The sequence below is a fragment of the Neodiprion lecontei genome, chromosome 1 (genome assembly GCF_021901455.1).
Source record: "Neodiprion lecontei isolate iyNeoLeco1 chromosome 1, iyNeoLeco1.1, whole genome shotgun sequence".
In the NCBI taxonomy this organism is placed as follows: domain Eukaryota; kingdom Metazoa; phylum Arthropoda; class Insecta; order Hymenoptera; family Diprionidae; genus Neodiprion; species Neodiprion lecontei.
In genome coordinates, this window is record NC_060260.1 from 24,834,023 (window position 1) to 24,853,538 (window position 19,516).

The 19,516-nt window shown below is 42.0% G+C and overlaps 1 protein-coding gene across 7 annotated transcripts in view; it reads right to left on the reverse strand.

Moving 5' to 3' along the window:
* LOC107227963 (ankyrin repeat domain-containing protein 6) overlaps nucleotides 1–18,841 on the reverse strand; it is a 92,798-nt gene extending 73,957 nt beyond the window's left edge. The window contains exons 1-2 of one of the 7 annotated variants that reach the window (XM_046743368.1): nucleotides 17,515–17,782; nucleotides 17,075–17,431 (exon numbers count right to left, since the gene is read on the reverse strand). Coding sequence is in view for 4 of the 7 variants with exons in the window: in XM_046743290.1 (XP_046599246.1) it covers nucleotides 110–186 (77 nt within the window). In the remaining 3 variants the exon portion in view is untranslated. Of the gene's footprint in view, nucleotides 1–109; nucleotides 845–17,074; nucleotides 17,783–18,650 lie in introns of those variants that run through there. The other 6 variants (XM_046743411.1, XM_046743323.1, XM_046743290.1 and 3 more) reach the window with 6 other exon arrangements.
* Between the last annotated feature and the right edge of the window lie 675 nt (nucleotides 18,842–19,516).

The following is a 19,516-nucleotide window of genomic DNA, read 5'->3' on the forward strand; positions in this document are numbered from 1 at the left end:
TAACGCTAATTTGAACCGCGGCATAAATGACGCGAGACTTGGACACAAGAGTGCCCGAACAAGCAGAAGATATATGATGATTTTACGAGGAATTATAAAGGCTACTTACAACTCGTAAGCACGTGTAATGCCGCCATTAGAGTGGCCGAACATATCCAGCAAGACCTCCGACCTCGTCTTAGGCATCGCACTATAATTTTTCCCGAGTGCACTTAAATTGGAAAATTGGCATCACTGCATGGCAGTGGTCGAGGTATAAAATTCACTCGCGATCGTTGGGTACGTTCATAGAGATGAGAAAATGCGACTGCTATATCTGTAGTCAATCACCGACAGAATTGCACTTAACAAGCAATTAACTGCGGGATTTCGAGGAGTGTAATTGGCTCAGAGAGCTGCCTTAGATACTGCACGGACTTGAAAGACGAAGAGGGATCAAGCCAGCGCAGAAAGAAAAAAGTCGTGAATTATCTGTTGGATCTGCGGTTGCACACCTTTGGAGAATGGGAAAGGAGTAAGAAATCGTTTAATTAGAGATCCTCGGATAGGAAAGCGTTTTTCTTATCCATTAGTTCCGCGTTCATCGTGCCCGACTTAAGAGCTGGTGTAGCGATCGATCTGGCTAAGCTAAGGAGAGTTGAGTAACCCGGCGAAAAACAATTACAGATAGCCGTATAGAAAACGATGAGTTGAAGATTTCAATCCTGGAATTGAAACTCTGACTGTAATTAGTTAGAATATTTGGGGCAGGGTTGAATCCCGAATTTTTAAATTTACGAAAGTGCGAAGTTCCGAATTTTTCGGTGACGGAACCTAAAGTAAAAAAATCAAATTTCAGCGAAACATCGAAGGTTCGAATAGTCCGAAACGCGATGCTGAAATTTCCGAAAAACCAAAATTCCCTAGAACTTTTAATAAATTATCTAAAAATGTAATTTGTTATTCTCAATGACTAAATTTCGAGGACCGGTTAAATTGAATCCAGAAAACCGCGCACCGTTAATATCTAATAGTTTTTCAAATTTCTTTCCTGCATCTTCAGGAACGTTCAGAAATTCACGAAACGCGAACTGCGATACCGTCTTCGACCGGAGAACAGCAACGAAGAAGATGCTGAGCAGATAACGCGGCGAGTGTGACTGAATTTATAGGTAAAAATTGAGGCGAGGGACGCACCCAATCCGGCCACATCCTTCCAGCAAGTACGTATACGCAGTACACGGTGACCATGGTTTAAACATTGAATTGCCTCATTCTTCATCCTCGCATTCGGATGTGACGGTTCGTTGTGCAACGAGTTGTATCTGTCTATACGCGGAGACGTTCTACACGAATGAACAAGCTGACCCGACTTCCGGTCTTTGTAATCGAAGGTCGAATCAATCAATATCGCGTGGGTTGAAACACGATCGATATTATCTTGATATGAATTTTCACGTGTGGTCGTGTTTCGGAAGCTCGATTCCGTCTGTGTCTGACTGCCTTATAAATTTCATACGTAATTACAGGAGCGCGAGAAATTCACCCGGGGGATCTGTGCACAATAAAAAATTACGCGTGTACGTAACATCGACAGGTGCATTTATCGGCGATGCTCAAATATGTTATTACTATATAAACGTAATTGAGATGCGTCGTTCTCGTAATTAATAATTATAACTCTCAAATGACTTGCTGGAGATATACCTTCGGCTTAATTCATACCCAACGATTTTTTTCTACTACGAGCAATCGAGACGGCAGCCACTGTATTTAAAACACTATAAAAACGCAACTGCAGATAGAGCAGCGGTTTTATTTTCAAAGTAAAAGGCTCAGAATTGCGATTTTGGAGTTACGAATAGGGAACTTTTAAAAGTTCACTGGGTTACTATAGTCCGGTAAATAAATACGAGTTGTTGAATTTCATTGGACATAATAATGCCAGATCGGGTTTTTAACGTGGCAAAGGAACCGTTCAGGGTACGTTAAAACCACCGACGAATTCCTTCGCCGTAATGCCTTGCGTAATATAAAATATTACAACGCAGAATCATACGTTGCCTGTTTATGTGCTACCATTACGAGCGGCCTAATTTTTTTAAACTGCCTACTTTCATCGATTACTGTGTTTCTGCTAGCTGTGTTTTGCGGTCATAAAGATTCTGGATAAAGTGCATGCATGAGAAATTCGCGATGTTTCAATATCGCTCGCCAAGGCATTCAGCAGCGTCAGTCCCTTGCGTCGAATAAGCCTGCGAAACGACTGAAACAAGCTGAAATTACCTCTCGGGTCGATCACCGTTCTGTAAAATACTTTGCCAAGATTGAGTAAAGCTCAACTTCCAGATGCCGTTTTGAGCAGCGAAATATTTTCACATGTACGAACGTCAGACGATACGACTCAAAATTATGCGCCGATGTCCAGAGACTGCAACAAAGATTGCAGGGTGATAGTTACAGGCACGATTAATCTTTGCCCGGTAAGTAACGGTGGACATTTTAATTGCGGTTCCAGGGTGTAATATTTCTTTTGGAGGCTAACACTTGTCAGGGTATTGCAGAGAGTCTAATGGTATAAATAATTGTTGTTCATTGTCATTTTCATTCAACGGTTAAATATAATGTGATCTGATAACGATGCGCGGTTATACAATAGTATTGGTAAGATTCCTCGTCGTGTCCCAGATAGCAGAATACTTGAAGTAGCCAAAAAGACGTTTAAAGGATGTCTTACGCGCCATTTTCTGACGCCTAAAAGATGTCCTTGGGGCCTTAGAGACGTCGAGAAGTGGCACACGTCTCTTTGACGACTTTATGCTTGGGCTGTCTGTGGTACAAGTTAAAGCACAGCAGAGACAAGTCTTCGGTCAAGAGTGAGTTCGAATCGAGGAACCCTCGACTCGAAGAATCCTTTATAATTTATCCACAGAGATAACGATCGTGGCTTTCCAATTAACCGAAAAGGCGTTTGAACAGGTCCGTAAAATCTCTGGAATACAGTCGTAGCCCCGGTCCCGTAGTTCCCGGTCATGCCTAAAACCCAGCGTCGAGACGGAACATATCCAAGATCTAAGGTGCGTTTCTCTGGGGATCTTTATGTACCTATAAGTATAAGCACATTATACCCACACGTGTGGCTCCTCGGTGGCACACGCACCGCTTTCGGTCCGGTATAAGGTGACGTCTTGATCAAAGAGAGAATCGACGGAGAGGCTGCAACTGCGACCCGAGAAAGCCCCGAAGAGCCTTTCTTAACGCACGCGTGGAGTTCGCCTTTCGGAGGCATATCGCTGGATGTTGAATAAAAGTCAAGTCGATAAAGTAACAACACATGCGTACGCCCTTCGTATTATACGTATAACACATTCCGCTTGCTTCGTTCTCTGGCTTCTTCCATTCAATGCTAAGAAACGCTGCTGAGATTTATAAACCGGTCTCTGGATGCCAGAGCGCGGCATAAACGTGCTATGCGATCGTTCAGAATTCAGATTTCAACGTTCACAGAATGAATTCATATCTGCATGGATTCTGTTCGAACTCGGCTCGCTTCACGCTTTATAAGGCCGGCTATCACGGGGCTGTCTGGGAATAATATTATTCGAAATCGAAAATCGACCCCATAGGAAGAGACCGATGACGGTTTAGACGCTCAGATGCGATGGAATTTTTATACCTCGTAATCTGACGTAAATTCTAAATTATCTACGTTCTATGATTCTCGCGTGGCGTACGTACGGCTAGGTCGTAAATGCAATTAGCATGTATTGTCGATGGGAAGAAGAGCTGCACAAAGCTGCCAAGGTAGTAAAATCAAGTGATTCACAGTCAGCCGGCATATTGCGAAACAGCGCTTAAAAATCCTCCCGAGTACCAACACAAGTCGTTATGAATTTCTAATTATGGTTCACAATCGCTGTGTCGGATACTGACGTGTCTCTGCGGCTGGTGGATAAAATATTTCGCCTCATTCGGAGCCTATCTTAACCGGTGTCGTTATACATACACCTTCGAAGTCCGCGTGTTATCATTTTCGATAAAATCTTACGAATGTAAGACATCGGTAAAATGTTAATGCTTATTAAGCTCCGATACAATTATCAAGTATCACCACTCGGTCGTGTATCATTCGATTCTTCGACCTGTCATGCTACCGGGTATAAACTTATTACCCACCAGTCTGAATACGATAAGCTTACATTGCATGAATCTACACTAAGGTGATTGTTAGTTTTCATCATATGGGATAGTCTAAACGAACGTGAACAAGGTTTGACCCCAACCCCCACCGAATTAGTCGCCGATTTATTTCTTACTTCTACTCCGTCAAATATACATTTTCTAATTTTTTCAGATTTTTTCCAGCTGCCATTTAGAAGTAGGTATTTTAGATCTAATCTTCCATAATTCGAAAACTATGCATTTCGGAAAAATTTGTAAAGGGAAAAAGTGGTGTGTTGTTTATCTGAATTGGTCTGGAATTTTCACCAAAAAACGCACAAAAGTCGATATTTCTCAAAAACTGCGTCTTCCAAAAATTTGAAACTTTTTGTGATATTTCTTTGACTAAAAAGAAAACTTTGTTTTTACATATGACGTAAAATGAGCCCGCTCGTAGTTTAGGAACTACGCTTCCTTTTGCACATCGATGTGCATCTTATCGGTTGAAAAATGGATTGCAGATAATTTTCTTTACGACCCGATAACATGCGCATTGATTAACAATTAAATTCGTTCTTTAGAAACACTTTTGACATCGCTCTAAACCTCATGTCCGTTAAAGCGATGAGAGAATCGCTGCAGCGAAATTGTCCGGCTTTTATTCGTCGTCTAAAATTTTCCTTCGCGACTATATGCCGATGCGCAGGAAACGACGCCTCCGATTGGCATCTGTGAGGAGAGAAATACCGAAATGCCAAGAATTATAGGCAGTAGGAATCCCCGGCAAATGGACCCCACCGTAGATTCCTGACAATTATCCACTCAACCTGATCTCGAACATGCTTGGCTACACGGCTTCCCTATGGGTACGCATTCCCTTGAGCCTCCTCGGTTAACTGCCGAAGATGGGATGCGGCCGTGCGGAGATCCTCCGCTTTTATACTCTGCGGAAATCGGCTAAGCTGTATAATCGCGCGTGGCAAAATCCCGCGGGCATTTGCCATCTGCTTTTTCCCCGAGTTCACGATAAGCGCGAGTTGCAAATTTCTTCCTCGCCACGCTCGGCGCAACTAGCTTAGCCGCGGTAATGAATTTCCCATGCAATGCCGAAGCAGCGCGATGCATGGGCACCGATAATTGCCGGTAATTCTTGCACACTCGATGGCTGATCTCTAAGAAAGTAGAGAAGAGAGAAAAAAATTATTTCGCTATTTCCATGTACCTGATTGCGTAGCTTTGCTTTTCTGTTCACCGTAGTCTGTCTACTATCAACAGTTGGTTGCTTGAAAATTCAAGCTGACTTGAATACCCCAACGAAAATTTCACAACCTTCATCTAAAACGCACTTTGATCAATAGCTAGTCGTTTTACAGCATTTATTTACTCGCTCGTTCTACAAAGATCTAAACGATCGTTACTCCGCTTCGAATCACGCCAATTTCCTGATGCATACGACGCGCTTTTTCGCTCTCAAAATGGCCACCCCGTGCATTTTAACCCGTTGTATTATATGATATTTGTAAGTATCGTCATAGCTGGATAGGAAGAAGGAGATCCTACTCGCGCCTGACCTTAGGGCACTTTCTTGACTGCTAATTAAGTCATTGGCGATTCATACGCAGCGTGATCAAGCCTGTTAAAAGAGATTTACATGCATGGTTAGAGACGGGGAAACGACCAGTTCTACTAACATTAAAGATCGTCGTAGTGCACGTAGTGGATGCTATATTTGAAAAAAAAAACCGTTTCGACGTGATGCTCGTAGACATTACACACGGCGCCCGGTGAAATAAAATTCTTCCAACCGGTCTCAGGGTTCGGTTTCGCATTTAAAATAAAACGTACGCACGGCTTTAGCTGTCTTATTATAGTCAGACTACATTCTTCCAGGTATGTGTAGCTGCCCAACATCTAATCGTGACCCATTTGACATACCAGATTCTTTCTCAGCAGCCATATATCTTCCACTAGTTACCACCAGTAATCCGTCACTCAAATCCATTTAGCATACATTCGTTATCGAGGCATATTCTTTTCCATCATTCATCCTGACAATGACTTAAGAACGGCTTCTTACGATGCCATCGTTGCATTGTTACTCCTTGGCAAGCTTCCTGACTTGTGCTCTATTATTGTGATTGTATATCGTCCTGCTTTCAAGTCTCAAACATTTCGACTTCACCTTTTTGCAGTCAACTGCAGCTTTCTGGAGTGAACTTTGTTGATAAACATGTATTGGGCTGTTGGAATTTCTAATTTCGAGACTCAATAAGGGCATATGGCCACCGACTTCTTTGCATTGAAGAATTGAGATCGAATCGTCTTCGCAGAAGACATTGAAAAAGCACTGAACTAGTTAACTATCTGAAGCTAAACAGTCCATTAAGGTACTTCATGCAAAAAACAAACTCTGAAAATTGTACGAATTTTATAGAATCAACGTTGCAACGTTGGATTTATAACATTGATTTCGCACCGCTTGAAGTGTCGAATTAATTACCTCGTCTCAGAATCAGCATCGAGTCACTTTAACGCACAAATGAGATAAAAAGTTACGGAATATCGAATCAAGCCCTCGAGCTTATTATGCATACGTTACGAGTCTCGGACTGCACGCACATGAGCAGACTTTCCTTTCTTTTTCGTTCATTTCATACAGATTAATTCAATTAAGACTCACTGAGCAAATTGCTTGGGATTTATCAAAGTAAGATTGTGTTCTACACGCATGTAAGACTTGAGAGGTGGTTGGATGAACTCAACGCAACGCGCGTAATAAATCCTCTAATTGTACCTGTAATTGCGTTATCAATAATGAATGCTATTTTTCACGGTCCAACTGATCGGTTCTGTGCATGGGTACTTGCATTGCCGGAGCTACTTCGCAATCACTAATCGCGCACACACTCTGGTCCATTTTGCACATGCAGGAAGCTATTCTGGGGACCTATGAGCGATGGAGAATACAGGAAACGCTCAGGTAGTACTTCGTTCATTACTCGATTATTGCGATGTCAGAAATAATTGACCAAAGTTCACTGATTACCGTGATTAGAGATGAGGCAAAAAAACAGCCGAAGCTAGTAATTTCACCCGCTATCTAATTTGCCTTCCTGTACAACGCATGTTAGTCGCACCTAATCTAAATTCCTTTGAAGCACATTTTAAAGTAATCCAGTTGATATCCTTGAACCCAGACCTCCTACTTTAGTGTATAGCTTAAGGAAATCCATTAACGATTTTACTGAAGCTGCAGAGTGCAGATCTGGTGCCATATTTTGATACGGTAGAGCGATCATGTAGATGATCGTTCAACAACCACGGGGGCTCGCAGCTTAAAATTTATTTACAAGCCAGACGTGTGGGGAGAAGCGTTTACGTTAACGGAAACATCCACAGCACAATTCCATAGGCGATGATGTGAGGCCCGAAAGCTGTGGCCGATTATTCAAGTGTATAACAAATTTGAGGAGAAAATACTCAAGACGTTGAGGATGAAAAAAACGGTTCACCGTGGTCTCTACGGTGGTCACCTGAACTCTTTCAAGACGTTGCTCGCGAGAGGCAGGGAAACTTAAGGTAACGTGGAACTCGGAAGACTTACCGCTTGCACAGGACGTAGGATTGTGGATTTTTAGAGCCAATAATTGTCGACCTAGAAGCCCAATAGACCGGTAGAATAATTCCAGAAGCGGGAACCGAACGGGGGCGATTATTGTACTGTACGTATATACTGACTGCTGAACAGACGTGAGGGTATAATATTACGTATGTAACCACGTGGAGGGAACCCATGTGTGCCCAAGTTTACCCCTGCGGACGTGCCAGAGGGACCACACGTGCATCGCGGTTAAGTGATTCTAATGATTTCTTGCCGTGTTCAACGCCGGTACTGCATCCTATCTCCCTCGGCTTAAGAGAATTGCGAAATCTGAAGTACACGCCCTTGGTCTCGTTCATGGCGGATAATTGTTAAGTATCCGAGTTCGTTATAGCCATTCCGCAACGCGTCTCGTCGCCGTCGACGTTCGTTATTAACTTAACCGCATGGTCAGGAGCGATCACTGGGTCTCTGACCGTCGGTAAATTGATAATTAAATCCGTCACCTTGCCGAGCGGTCCTTAGACGTCGTTCAGAAAGCCTCCGTTAAACCGTCCGAGATAAATTGAAATCGGAATACGTCTTTCACGCGAGGAAACGATCGCGAGGAATAGGGGGGGGGGGGGGGGGGGCAGTTTCACTGCAGCAAAAATCGATACCGCGATTACGTACTTCGTGATTACGTGATTTCTCACGATTTCTGGAGATTACAAAGAAATTTCTGTAATCCTAAATGATTAATTTCTCATGACTACCAATGATTACCTTGATGATTACTAGTGTGGAATTTTATTTCAATATTACTGATTTCAGTGTGATTTCGGAGATTACGAAATGATTTATAATGATATTGACACTTCAATCGCTTTGGTCAAACACCCGTTATGAGAGAAAAAGTGGAATTGAAAATGTCCAAGAGGGACTACAGGATACACAGAGCACAATGATCGGTCCAACCCTCGGCACGTTCTCTGCTACGGAGTGAATGCACACGCCTTCAAGCATATAGGCAAACGCGTACAGATCACACCCAGCCAACGACGAAGACGTACTCGAAGCAGAAGACAAACTACACCCGTCAGCGCGAAGACAACTAATGGGCAGCTTGTTTCCGGAAAGCAAGAGGAAGCACATCGCGAAGGGTCCATTAGATCGATTTACGTCCTGGCTCGGACCTTGGCGGACCGATCTTGTACGAAACTGACTGCCAAGACCATTATTCCAATAATTGGAAGAGCACTCTAGTCCATTTTCGCTGATTAAAAACCCACGGAACGCTCTCATCGAATTTCTGTTTTACGGAGCAAACGCAATTAGTTTTGCCGATTTCTTTCTTTCTGCTCAAACGAGGCATTATGCTTACCCCACCGGTGATGAGGAACTTCCTGAGTGAACAACGTCGTGGTGAATTTTTCTTCTTCTGGTATCTCTCGTGGTGTGTAAGGCGCATTTGAATGCGGTACGCCTACGCCGCAATGACCGATTACGGTGCCCCCATTAGCATAAAAATACGTGTATAACGCGTCTAAGAAAACCCGACTGAATACGGGGAGTCACGTTGAAACTGTTCTTTGACCCTAACGACCCTCCCGACCCAGAGACACCGAGCGGATGGTTTATAAACCGCAGAAATACTCGGTAGTTGTACACAGGTATGTTAGTTCTGCGGGTACTGAGCAAGTGCCGGTTCGTAATTAGAGACAGATTTAAGGTGGCAACAAATCATAGAGGAATGGCTGCAACTTTGTTACCTCCTCAAGCGGCGGGTGTGAGACAGTAAAACATTGCCGTAAACGCATGCGGGTAAAAAAAACGGAGACGTGATGCGTCTGGGTGGCCATCAACGTGTAGATACGCGTGTATTGCACGTCTGCTTGACGCGTCCGTGTTTGAAATGGGATCATGAAGAATAAATGGTTTCGTGTCATGTGCATATAACGGATCTCGCGCAGGCGACGATCGAGATCGAGATGCTCAGGCATCGCGACGTCGTCCCATAATCGGAGCAATTTTCTGAATACGCCTTTTTGTCTTCACTCGTCGGAGCGATGAGTTCGCGGTGAAAGATAATTACGCGGCGTTCGATCGCCCCGGTGAGTCGATTCGTGCGTGGTAAGCAGGTAAAGCCTAGGGCCCAGCTCTTGTCTCTTCCTCTCTTCTCCGACTCTGTGTATATCTTTTTTCACATCCCCTCTGTAATTCTGTATAATTACAGCATCTGGTCGGACGGGAAAATCGAGAACGATCTGATTTAAAAATGACTCGGTGGAAATAAATCGACCTGTTTGTTCTTCCTTGCACTCGCTTCACCAAGCAAAAGCGATATGATCATCGAAGGATACCCTTTTACTTTGGACAATTTTTTGATCCACCGAATCATCGAATGCGTAAGATTCTTAGACACTTTCCTATAACCGTTGTAAAGCACGGTCTGTTTGATTAGGAATACCTCGAAAATATATTCCAGATAGTACCTTCGAACATTATCGCGTCTCTTCGCCAGACCCTGCACCTTGTTTGGGTCTACTTGACAACCGAATCTATAAAACTTGGAACGTTAAGAGATTCGGTAAATGAGTAGAGACAGGATCGAGCCGGTATATGGCTTTATCTAGGCGTGCTTGTGTGCCTGTATACGACACTGTGGGTAGGTGTTCGTACACGCAGTCACCACTGCAGCAAGTCGAGGACCAAGGAACTGAAACCCGAGGCTCTTCTCTATAAGAGAACTCCATAAAGTCGCCCGGCGTCCCTTGCAGCCTGTTCGCCCAAAGCCTTTTACGTCTCGATTTCACTTTTTGTTCATCCAGAAGTTACTGGGAGAGAAATATACCTGTAAGCGTGCCCCGGGCTGATCGACCCGATCCACCTTTTCCCTACGCTGTTGGTAAAAATAATTTAGAGACCTCGTTCCGATCGAACGACTACCGCACAGCTGGTGTATAATTTTCCTTTTTACCGGACCAACTCTGACCATGTCTCCAGGCGTGACGTGAGCGTTTTAAAGAGAAGTAAATTAGAGACTGTATGACGTGTATAGTATAGGTATTTCAATTTTATATTGCTGTAATTTTCTCGGTAAAAATTATCCGCAATTGCAATATAAATTTTACCGACAGTTGTCATAACGACGGGCCTCCGTATTCAGCCAATCAATTTTCACCGCGAGTATAGCACTGATCATATCGCCTTTGGAAGACGAAAAGCCTGAGGAGGGACTAGAACGCTCATAAAAATAGTTCAAGAGAGAGAGAGAGAGAGAGAGATATATAGAGAGAGCGAGAGAGAGATACAGGAAATGTGGGTCCAACGCTATAGGTATACATATGGAGAACTAGTTTGAGAAATATATATTCCGAATAGCTACGTGAAGAGGGGATTTGATGATGTTTTAGTCAACCATTGGCCACAGAGCGTTCGGTCAGTCGTGTAATAGGGCGTTTCCTTCTTTGACGGAATGTACGTTGACCAATAAAAATTTCTTCCATCACCGACCGAATGCAGTTCCAATTACAGTGATTTTTTGACAAGGACAATGTATTTTGTGAAATCATTACTTTCCCAAGCGTTTGAAGATAGAAAATGTTTTACAATTCTAAAAGACAGTGATAACTAGATCCAGAAGGTCGGAAATGCGAAAGTTTAAAGACATTCACATGGAGAATGCTATGATTATGATTAATATTGCTCAAGACCGGGAGAAATCGGTAGAAGCTCATCGGCGGAAAATTGTTTGGTTAAGACTTCACTGCAGCCTGCAATTAGAGCCGTTTAAAAATTTTATTCGTTTTATGACCTCGTCAGTATCGTTTATTCGTTACAACGACGAGGACTCGCAGGTCTTGCGTGTCTCCGGGAATGGTAAAATTTTCTTTATTTACTCGACAGCCGCACTATAATTAGCAAATGATATGTGCGTTTACTTCTTAGGTGATGGTAATTAGTATAGTAATTCAATCACGCGATCCATCGTAAAACAGAAACAAAAGTATATCTATAGTGAAATAACAAATTTTAGATTCGTGCTACCGAAACGATAATGGTTACGATGTTGGAAGCAAGATTTAATCTTTACTTTCCGAAGACGTAACTGATTGCCATAGTGAATTTTCTTGTTTCAAAATATTTGAAATATTTGAATCCCTTGTACCCTTGATGAGAAGCGTTTCGAACACCAGCTACTGTACATTTACAGGTGCAAAAATCCGATCTAAGAACACATGGTACATTTCTTATTTCACGGTGGACGGATCCCGTGAAATTAAACCTCGTCCCTTGCGAGGGCAGCTTCATACGTTTCTGATCGATAACATTAATTTTAAGGTAACTACAGAGGCGATCTCTCTCGTGTACGATCAGTCAAGCGTGATCCCATGCCTGTAAATATGCTAATTTTTATTACAGGTACCGTGAACCAAGAAAATTGAACGTACGTTTAATTTACATCGATCAATAGCTGACTCCTCGCCCAGGGGCGTGATGACAAGTCTATTATACCGCGATTCTCGAACCTGTACGTATTTAGGAATTTCTTAATCCGAATCATGAAGCGAACCGAATAAACTTCTAAGTTATACAATCGCCTGTTTGAAAGAAATTCAACCAAAATCTATGAAAAACTATTACGAAAATGAAAGGTTCGTCTTTCCTAAAAACTATTACGATTCACAGAAGTTGTATATTTTCGTGAATTTACGTTAAACATTGTTAATTTTCATATATATTCATGAAGAGCCCTGGTTTTCTATGGAAAAACTACAAAAAAATATGATTATTTTGATTTTTTAAGATTCGCCTTTTTTTTAGTTCGTCATAGAAATCATTTTCACCAGGTAAGGATATTCGGACACTGTTAGTACAAGTTGACTACGAAGCCAGACATTTTTCATAAATTTTTATCATCGGCTCGAATCACCTAAGAACTTATCACGAATTCACGAACCATAAAGGAATGGGTTCTAACATCCGAGTTCTAGTTATTCAGATTCTATAACGTAAAGTGGCGGATGGTTCGAATCTTGCAATGGATTTTAGCAAGGAATCCGTATCCCATTCCGTGGCTGTGCCATGTTCCAGGATCGATTCTCATGCTACCAGGTTCATCCTAAGTGGAAAAGGATGTATCATTGATGTCGAACCTGTTCCAGTTTCCCCAAGTTGTGTCGAAGGCATTAGAAATCGGCACCACACTGAAGTGCTGAGATAAACCAAGAATTGTTTCGCATTTCTCCGACTCATTCTTATTAATTGCATTGCCGGAAGGTTGCAATGCGTGCAAAGCCACGTCCGGAAGTCCGTGGACTACAAGTTGAAGGATCAGCCTACGATCATTATTGTGCAAAATAGAAGACAGATTTCATATTACGTGCAACGACTACAGGTACAACTGCACTTTCAACAAACCCTTAGGGGAGATATTTCAATTTCCCTACGGCGACGACTGTTAACGGGTTTCTAGCGCCGCGGATGTTGTGTGAGAAAAATCTTTCCGAGTTTACGATACAGAGCAAAATAGTGACCCGAGTAAACTGGTATACCTATAGTACCTACTCCAGAGAACAACTATAGGACTTGGTATTCGCGATGGTTCGCTGTTTCTTATTTACTGCGGCAAAGCGGTATAACTGTGTAGCCGTAATTCATTTCCCGTCGTTAAGACGCCGGGATGAAATTAGCTGGAAGAGACCATAGGCAGCCCGTTCTCATCCCTTGTATATCGGCTATCGCTCCACTCTAGCTTTAATGCTGCGTTTTCTATATTTCATCGAATTATTTTTTTGGTTCTTTTTCTCTTCCTCCAAAGTGTGAGATTCATGGCTTTTAGAGTCTAGCCTGTAACTTGTGTAAGTATACAGCTGAACCTATACCGTGAGAAAGACACAGAAAAAATGATGATGCAACATTCTGAGAGTTCCATTCGTAGCAAGTTGGTGCGAATATAGATGCAGTGACATGTAGAAAATTTACCGCTCGATGGACTCAGTCCGATGACAACCGTCGTGAACTAAGGTTGGGATTATATTTTGAAGTGGTACAGCGTATCGTAAACTCGGTCACAGCACTTCACTCTCAATATGGAAGTCAAGATGACTATCTGTTCCAATTTACTAGACAGTTAGACGTACCTAGGTACACCGGTGAATCGTGTAAAGCAAAATATAATCCGAGTGCACAGCATGTAGCCACTCATCCGAGTCTGCGTAAATGCATGTGCAGCACACGTCCAGAAACGTAATAAAGAGTAGTTATAGAAAATCCTTCGCTGCAGCAATATCAAATTGCTTAGCCCTGGAAATTGGATTCTGTGCTATTCCAGACCCGACTCAAGTACCAACGGATAGCCGTCCGTCCTGAACGAGCTCAAGAATTTATTTGCAGAAGGCAACGGTCGCTGGAAACCACATCGTTATGTGGGAATTACATATTCCGTATACCCAGCTTCGCGAAACGTTCACCTCATTTTCACGGCTCTAATTTCAATGATATTACACGTACACATAACCCGGAAGGATGGCAGCCGCAGCAGGAGGAACTGTTATGCTCTGAAGGTAGGAGTCGCTACACCAGGGAATGTAATTCCCGTATCGAATGTCGCGGTGTTCGAGTTTTATGGAATGCTACATTTTGCACAAAATATGCAAGTCAACATACCGCAACAGTCACCACGACTAGACACTTGAGCACAAAATCTGAAACGTTTCGAGTAATGCACGGTGGACTTATTGCCGGCAGAAAGTTCAGGAATTGGTGTACAGGTCAATTGTAAATTGACTTGGGTGATCAAATAATAGGCTAGCGAAAATGAAACTTCGATAATTACCACATTTTTTTTGATCTCATTACATTCGCTATGGAGAGTTCATGATGCCTAATTTTTGTATTGGGCTTGCCTTCTTCAAAAGGTTTTTGAAGACATTCGTTGACGTACGTTTGGCACAGCTTCGACTTCCGGCTTATCGACAGCCGTTACCACATTTTAGGCGAACAGTCGCAATATTACCGATTTCACACCAACTCCAACAAGTCATATTTTTCATCCGTCGACGTTCGACACAATTTTCGGTTTCGGTTCGGTTTTGATTTGCCCGGTAGATTGAGGCATCAGAGATAGTTAATTGCTCTCAAAGGATCCCCGTTCGTCAGACCCAAAAATGCGCAGCAAATAGCAATCGCGGTTGTGATTACGAGAGTATATTGTATCGAAATGTTCTGTAATTGCAGCTCGTTAAATCGCTCGTGAAACGATCGTCTCGTTGAAATTATCGAAAAGGTCTCTAACCGTAGAGTCGAGGCTTACGACTTACTCGTGAGGCTCTCCTTGCACCTCGACAACCTCCGGAATTATACAAGAGTACAATAAAAATGCCCCTGCAGGGGTTGCGGGCTCCAAGGTTCTTTCGGCCAAACCAACCGCTCCCGGGCTCTGCAGCAGGTTCGTTAGGCGTTGCGAATTTGAACATAAGGAAGTACGCCGAATGCTTGGTCATGGAGAATGCGCGTCGGGTTGTTCGCCACACGTAACCAGAGGCGTGTTGTCCTATTCGTTGCGTCACGTATACCGACATGGCCGGCGATGTTGGCCAGTCGTACATTCTGAGCACCCATCGACAATCAGGAACAATTGACAACAATTGACGATACCTGCTCTGATGTAAATGCATTTATATAGGCATGTGCATACATACGACGTACTGCTGTAGGGAATTGGGCCCCAAGTTGATACTAACGCGAACAGGTTTTCTAATCCCAGATGGAAACGCACCAGGAATTCCCCCGCCGAAAACTCAGTGCATGGGCGAGGCCTCGAATAGTATACGCGGTAACGTTATAAACATCCATGAGACGTCTTCAACTTGTATTTTTAATGAATGATCTTTCACGATGAATGGGTGTCAAACTTCACACTTGAAATTTTTTCATTATTTTCATCTCGCTGCGCAGCCTTGGACTTCGACGCTGTGTTATCAAGCTTCTTCGAATCCTCTTACAAGCAAGCGGTCTCACAACTCCGATAATAGACTTGATTCACGCTAACGCATTAATCGGCTTTCTTATTTTATGCAGAATCTGGATCGACTTTACTCAGAACGAACGAAAGCACGTAAATACTAACGATCAATACATTAACAAACACATCACTACAAAATCAAATATCGATAAAACATGAAAATGTTCGTTTTCGAAATAGTTAATTATATTTCGGAAGTGTGTTTTTGTCTCCAGTGTGGATCAAACTCGACTGTTCATCGGAGTTGAAATTTCTGCTCGACGAAGCAATAAATCCGCTGCGAATTGGTAACGACGATGAAATAAACGGTAATTAGCGCAAGAAACGTTTTTCAAGTCACTATCGAAGCTGTAAAATGGTTTCTGATCATTCTCAGAGATTAATCCTTCTATTTCAGAGTAAAAAATCAAGACGCCCGCTAGGAAAAAATATGAAAAATAATTACTGCTGCTGGATTTAGCTGGTGATATATCGGTATACGATTTACAGAACGATCAGGTATTTCAACGAGAATTGCAAATAACATTCCGGGGAGTGTCGGCGGACGAATGGTGACCGATACCTATCGACGGGATGTTCTGGATGTGCGTCGAATACGTATGCGCGTCAACGCTATTCCAGCGTGCGAGAAACAACAGCCAGTATTCTGCCACGCTTTGGTAACCAAAGGTCTGCCTTTACAGGCAATGTAATACGGCATTGAATGAATGAATTGTATACAGTTGTGAATTAATTTCCTTCCATTACACACAGGAAGATGCTTAACTTTTATAAATGATTTACCGAAACGAAGCTGCTCTCGCCACGACTAGTTTTTACACCAGGCACGAAGAATCAGGCTTTTTTAGTCGTTGTTACCGTTGTATTTTTTTTTTTTTTCATTTTTACTATCTAGTCACCATGCTTGATGGGCGTTGATTGTAGCAGTCTATTCATCACGCCTATACTAGTAGTATTACTACGCGCATCTCGAGCCGATCGAAATCACGAAACTGTATCCGCATTTTACCTGTTCGAAAAAACAACGCAATAAATTTTACACGTGCGTATGAAACTTGTACTTCGACATCGAATGCATCGTTGGATCGCTATGAAATATTCTACTTCATTATTTGTTTCGTTTTTAACACTATGCTCATGAATATTTTATAACGAGGAGCTGCGAGGTTTTATAGCACATGAATAATGCCGTATTTTGTGGAAACCGGAATCAAATATTGCGTGAATTTTATCGTTGAACGAATTGGTGGTTGAGAACTGCAGTTCTTTTATACAATTATTGATCTTTAGATAATATTATACAGCAAAGTGAATTTTATATTTACCTGTCCTACTTGACAGTGGTTCGGGAGGCGCGTAAGTTAATCCCAATCACTAGAAAATTCACTAAAAAATGTGTTCAAAAAAGAACTAAAACAGCAAGAAAATATCATTGCTAAACTACATGCACTACAATTTTGCACAAACACTGCACAATGTGTCAAAAAGTAAGAATTCGGTATTCAGAGCACGGTAATAAAAGCCGCGTGCTTACACGCGCTGGTCTCGGCATAATCTTACACCAGTATTCATATCACTTGACACGAAACCGAAACAGCACAGCCTCGCATTAAAATCACTAGAGTTCTATCACTTATCCAGGTGCCAATAATTTGAGGAATATAAAAACTCAACAGGAATCACTGGAATGAAAAGAAACACACGTTGGTCAGAAAATTTCTGTACGATTTAAGCTTTGAGGTAAACAAATCCATGGACGACCTACATGAAACCGTAGATATGTAGTTAAGAATCATTCGAAGAGTTGATTAGACTGATTAACTGAACCGGAACACTTTATTTACATTACATACTACGCGGTAAGCTGTTTCACAAATAAATCAATTACGTTTTCTCTTTCTTTTTCTTTCGCCGATAATTGGAAAAAGTGGTTCAACAAACACGCGGATATGGGCGGCCGTCGTTACACCGACGGGCAGATGGTAAACGTATAGGATGGACGGTTGGGCATGGACTGATCCATAGATCGCGGTAAGGATCGAAAGATCCCTCCACGTACGAACGAGGCGAAGGAGGAGTCCTGAAGCGTATGGATCCCCACTACACCTGTTTCTCTCTTCCCCCGCCCTTTTCCTTTTGTCTACCAGTACCTCTAACTTTCTGTCCTTTTACCAAACTATCTCGCATTTCGATCAGCCAGCCACCGTCTCGCTCGGAGAAGAGTAAAGTCGATCGTACCTGTACAGGTATAAAGTTTATTTTGAACTGCGTACATACCTCGTCAAAAAATTATCCCCACTACGCATGGCAGCTTTGCTCTTTGGAAATTGTTGCTGGTATTCAAATGACAAATCGAACAAACAGAGCAATCTGTATCTCTTGTTGCTGGTCCGCTCGCTGATCTCATCGTTAAATCGATATACGGCGAAAAACTTTCACTTCCGTCGCATATTTTCAAGATACCAGTTGAGATAACGTTTTGAAGTTCGAACGTATTCCCACGACTTCTAATTGTAAAAAGGTTCCGATTTCTGGGAGCAAGTGAATAAAAATTTGACAAAAGTTTGAGGTGTACTATTCGGTTTACGTTAGTCGCAGTATTCGCAAGGGTTATTGGGTAATTTTAAATTCTTGATATCATACCGAAAACATTGGACTCGACTCTAGATAGACTTTAATAATTACTAGAGGTTTCGCATCTAAATTTCGATGGTGAATGTATTTTCAAAACTTTGCCACAGCAGTCAGTTCGACATCACCGGCACGAGTCTCATTTATACTTACGTAACGTTTATAATCAGCAGAAAATTGGATCGACACCCGATGCGATTCATCATCTACGGTGTAACCTTCATATTTTTGCCAATTTTATACAACGCGTAAAACAATGCTTTCCCTTACCTGTGTATGTTTCTCTTTGGTATTGAACAAGCAATAGGGTAATTGCCCTGAACAGAGAATTATCACCAGGAATAATTTTGATGGTCATTCCTTCCATTTCACTGATTTTAATCACTTTCACTTTATGAAACAAATTTTCCTCCAATTGGGACATGAATTTTTCTCCGTCAAAAGTACAAACATGTGAATAACGTACGGAATGACTCTAAGCTAACCTGAGCTAACTTCGTTCTATAACTCTTAAGTTAACTGCGTTCCGAAACTAGTTGGCAGCATTGCAAAATCCCTAGGACAGAGGCAGAGGTGCCCAAAAACTCGGCGGCGCAAAGAAGAGAAAAGCTGATAAAAGATTGTTGACAACAGTGGGAGGTAATTTCAAAACGCACCTTTCATGGGTTTTCCCAGATCATTTTATAAGTATTGAGTTTAGTATACTAATGTTTTAGGTGCAGATCATTTCCGATATGACTACTTTTTGTGACGAAGGATTCGATAATAGACATATGGTAATACGAGTGAATTGATTGCACAAAAAACCGAATAATAAGTTCGAACCTAGTAAGTTTCAATTAAAGAATATATTTATTGAATGTGGTGACAGATGCAATTGACTGTTATTACTAACTACCTCATTATCTAGCAATTTTTCCTGGCTCGACGCAAATTGCCTGCATTTATACGTAGATACATAGTTCATGCTGGACGTATATACCATTGGTCCTTTTCATTGAAAAAGTGTCGGATAAATTATTTTCTACTTTCATGAAACAGACAAAGTAGGCTCAAATACTATACTCTTCAAAAACGAAGTATAAAATTGGAACTCATATAAATGAGATAGTGCTTAACATAAAATGATTCCAAAA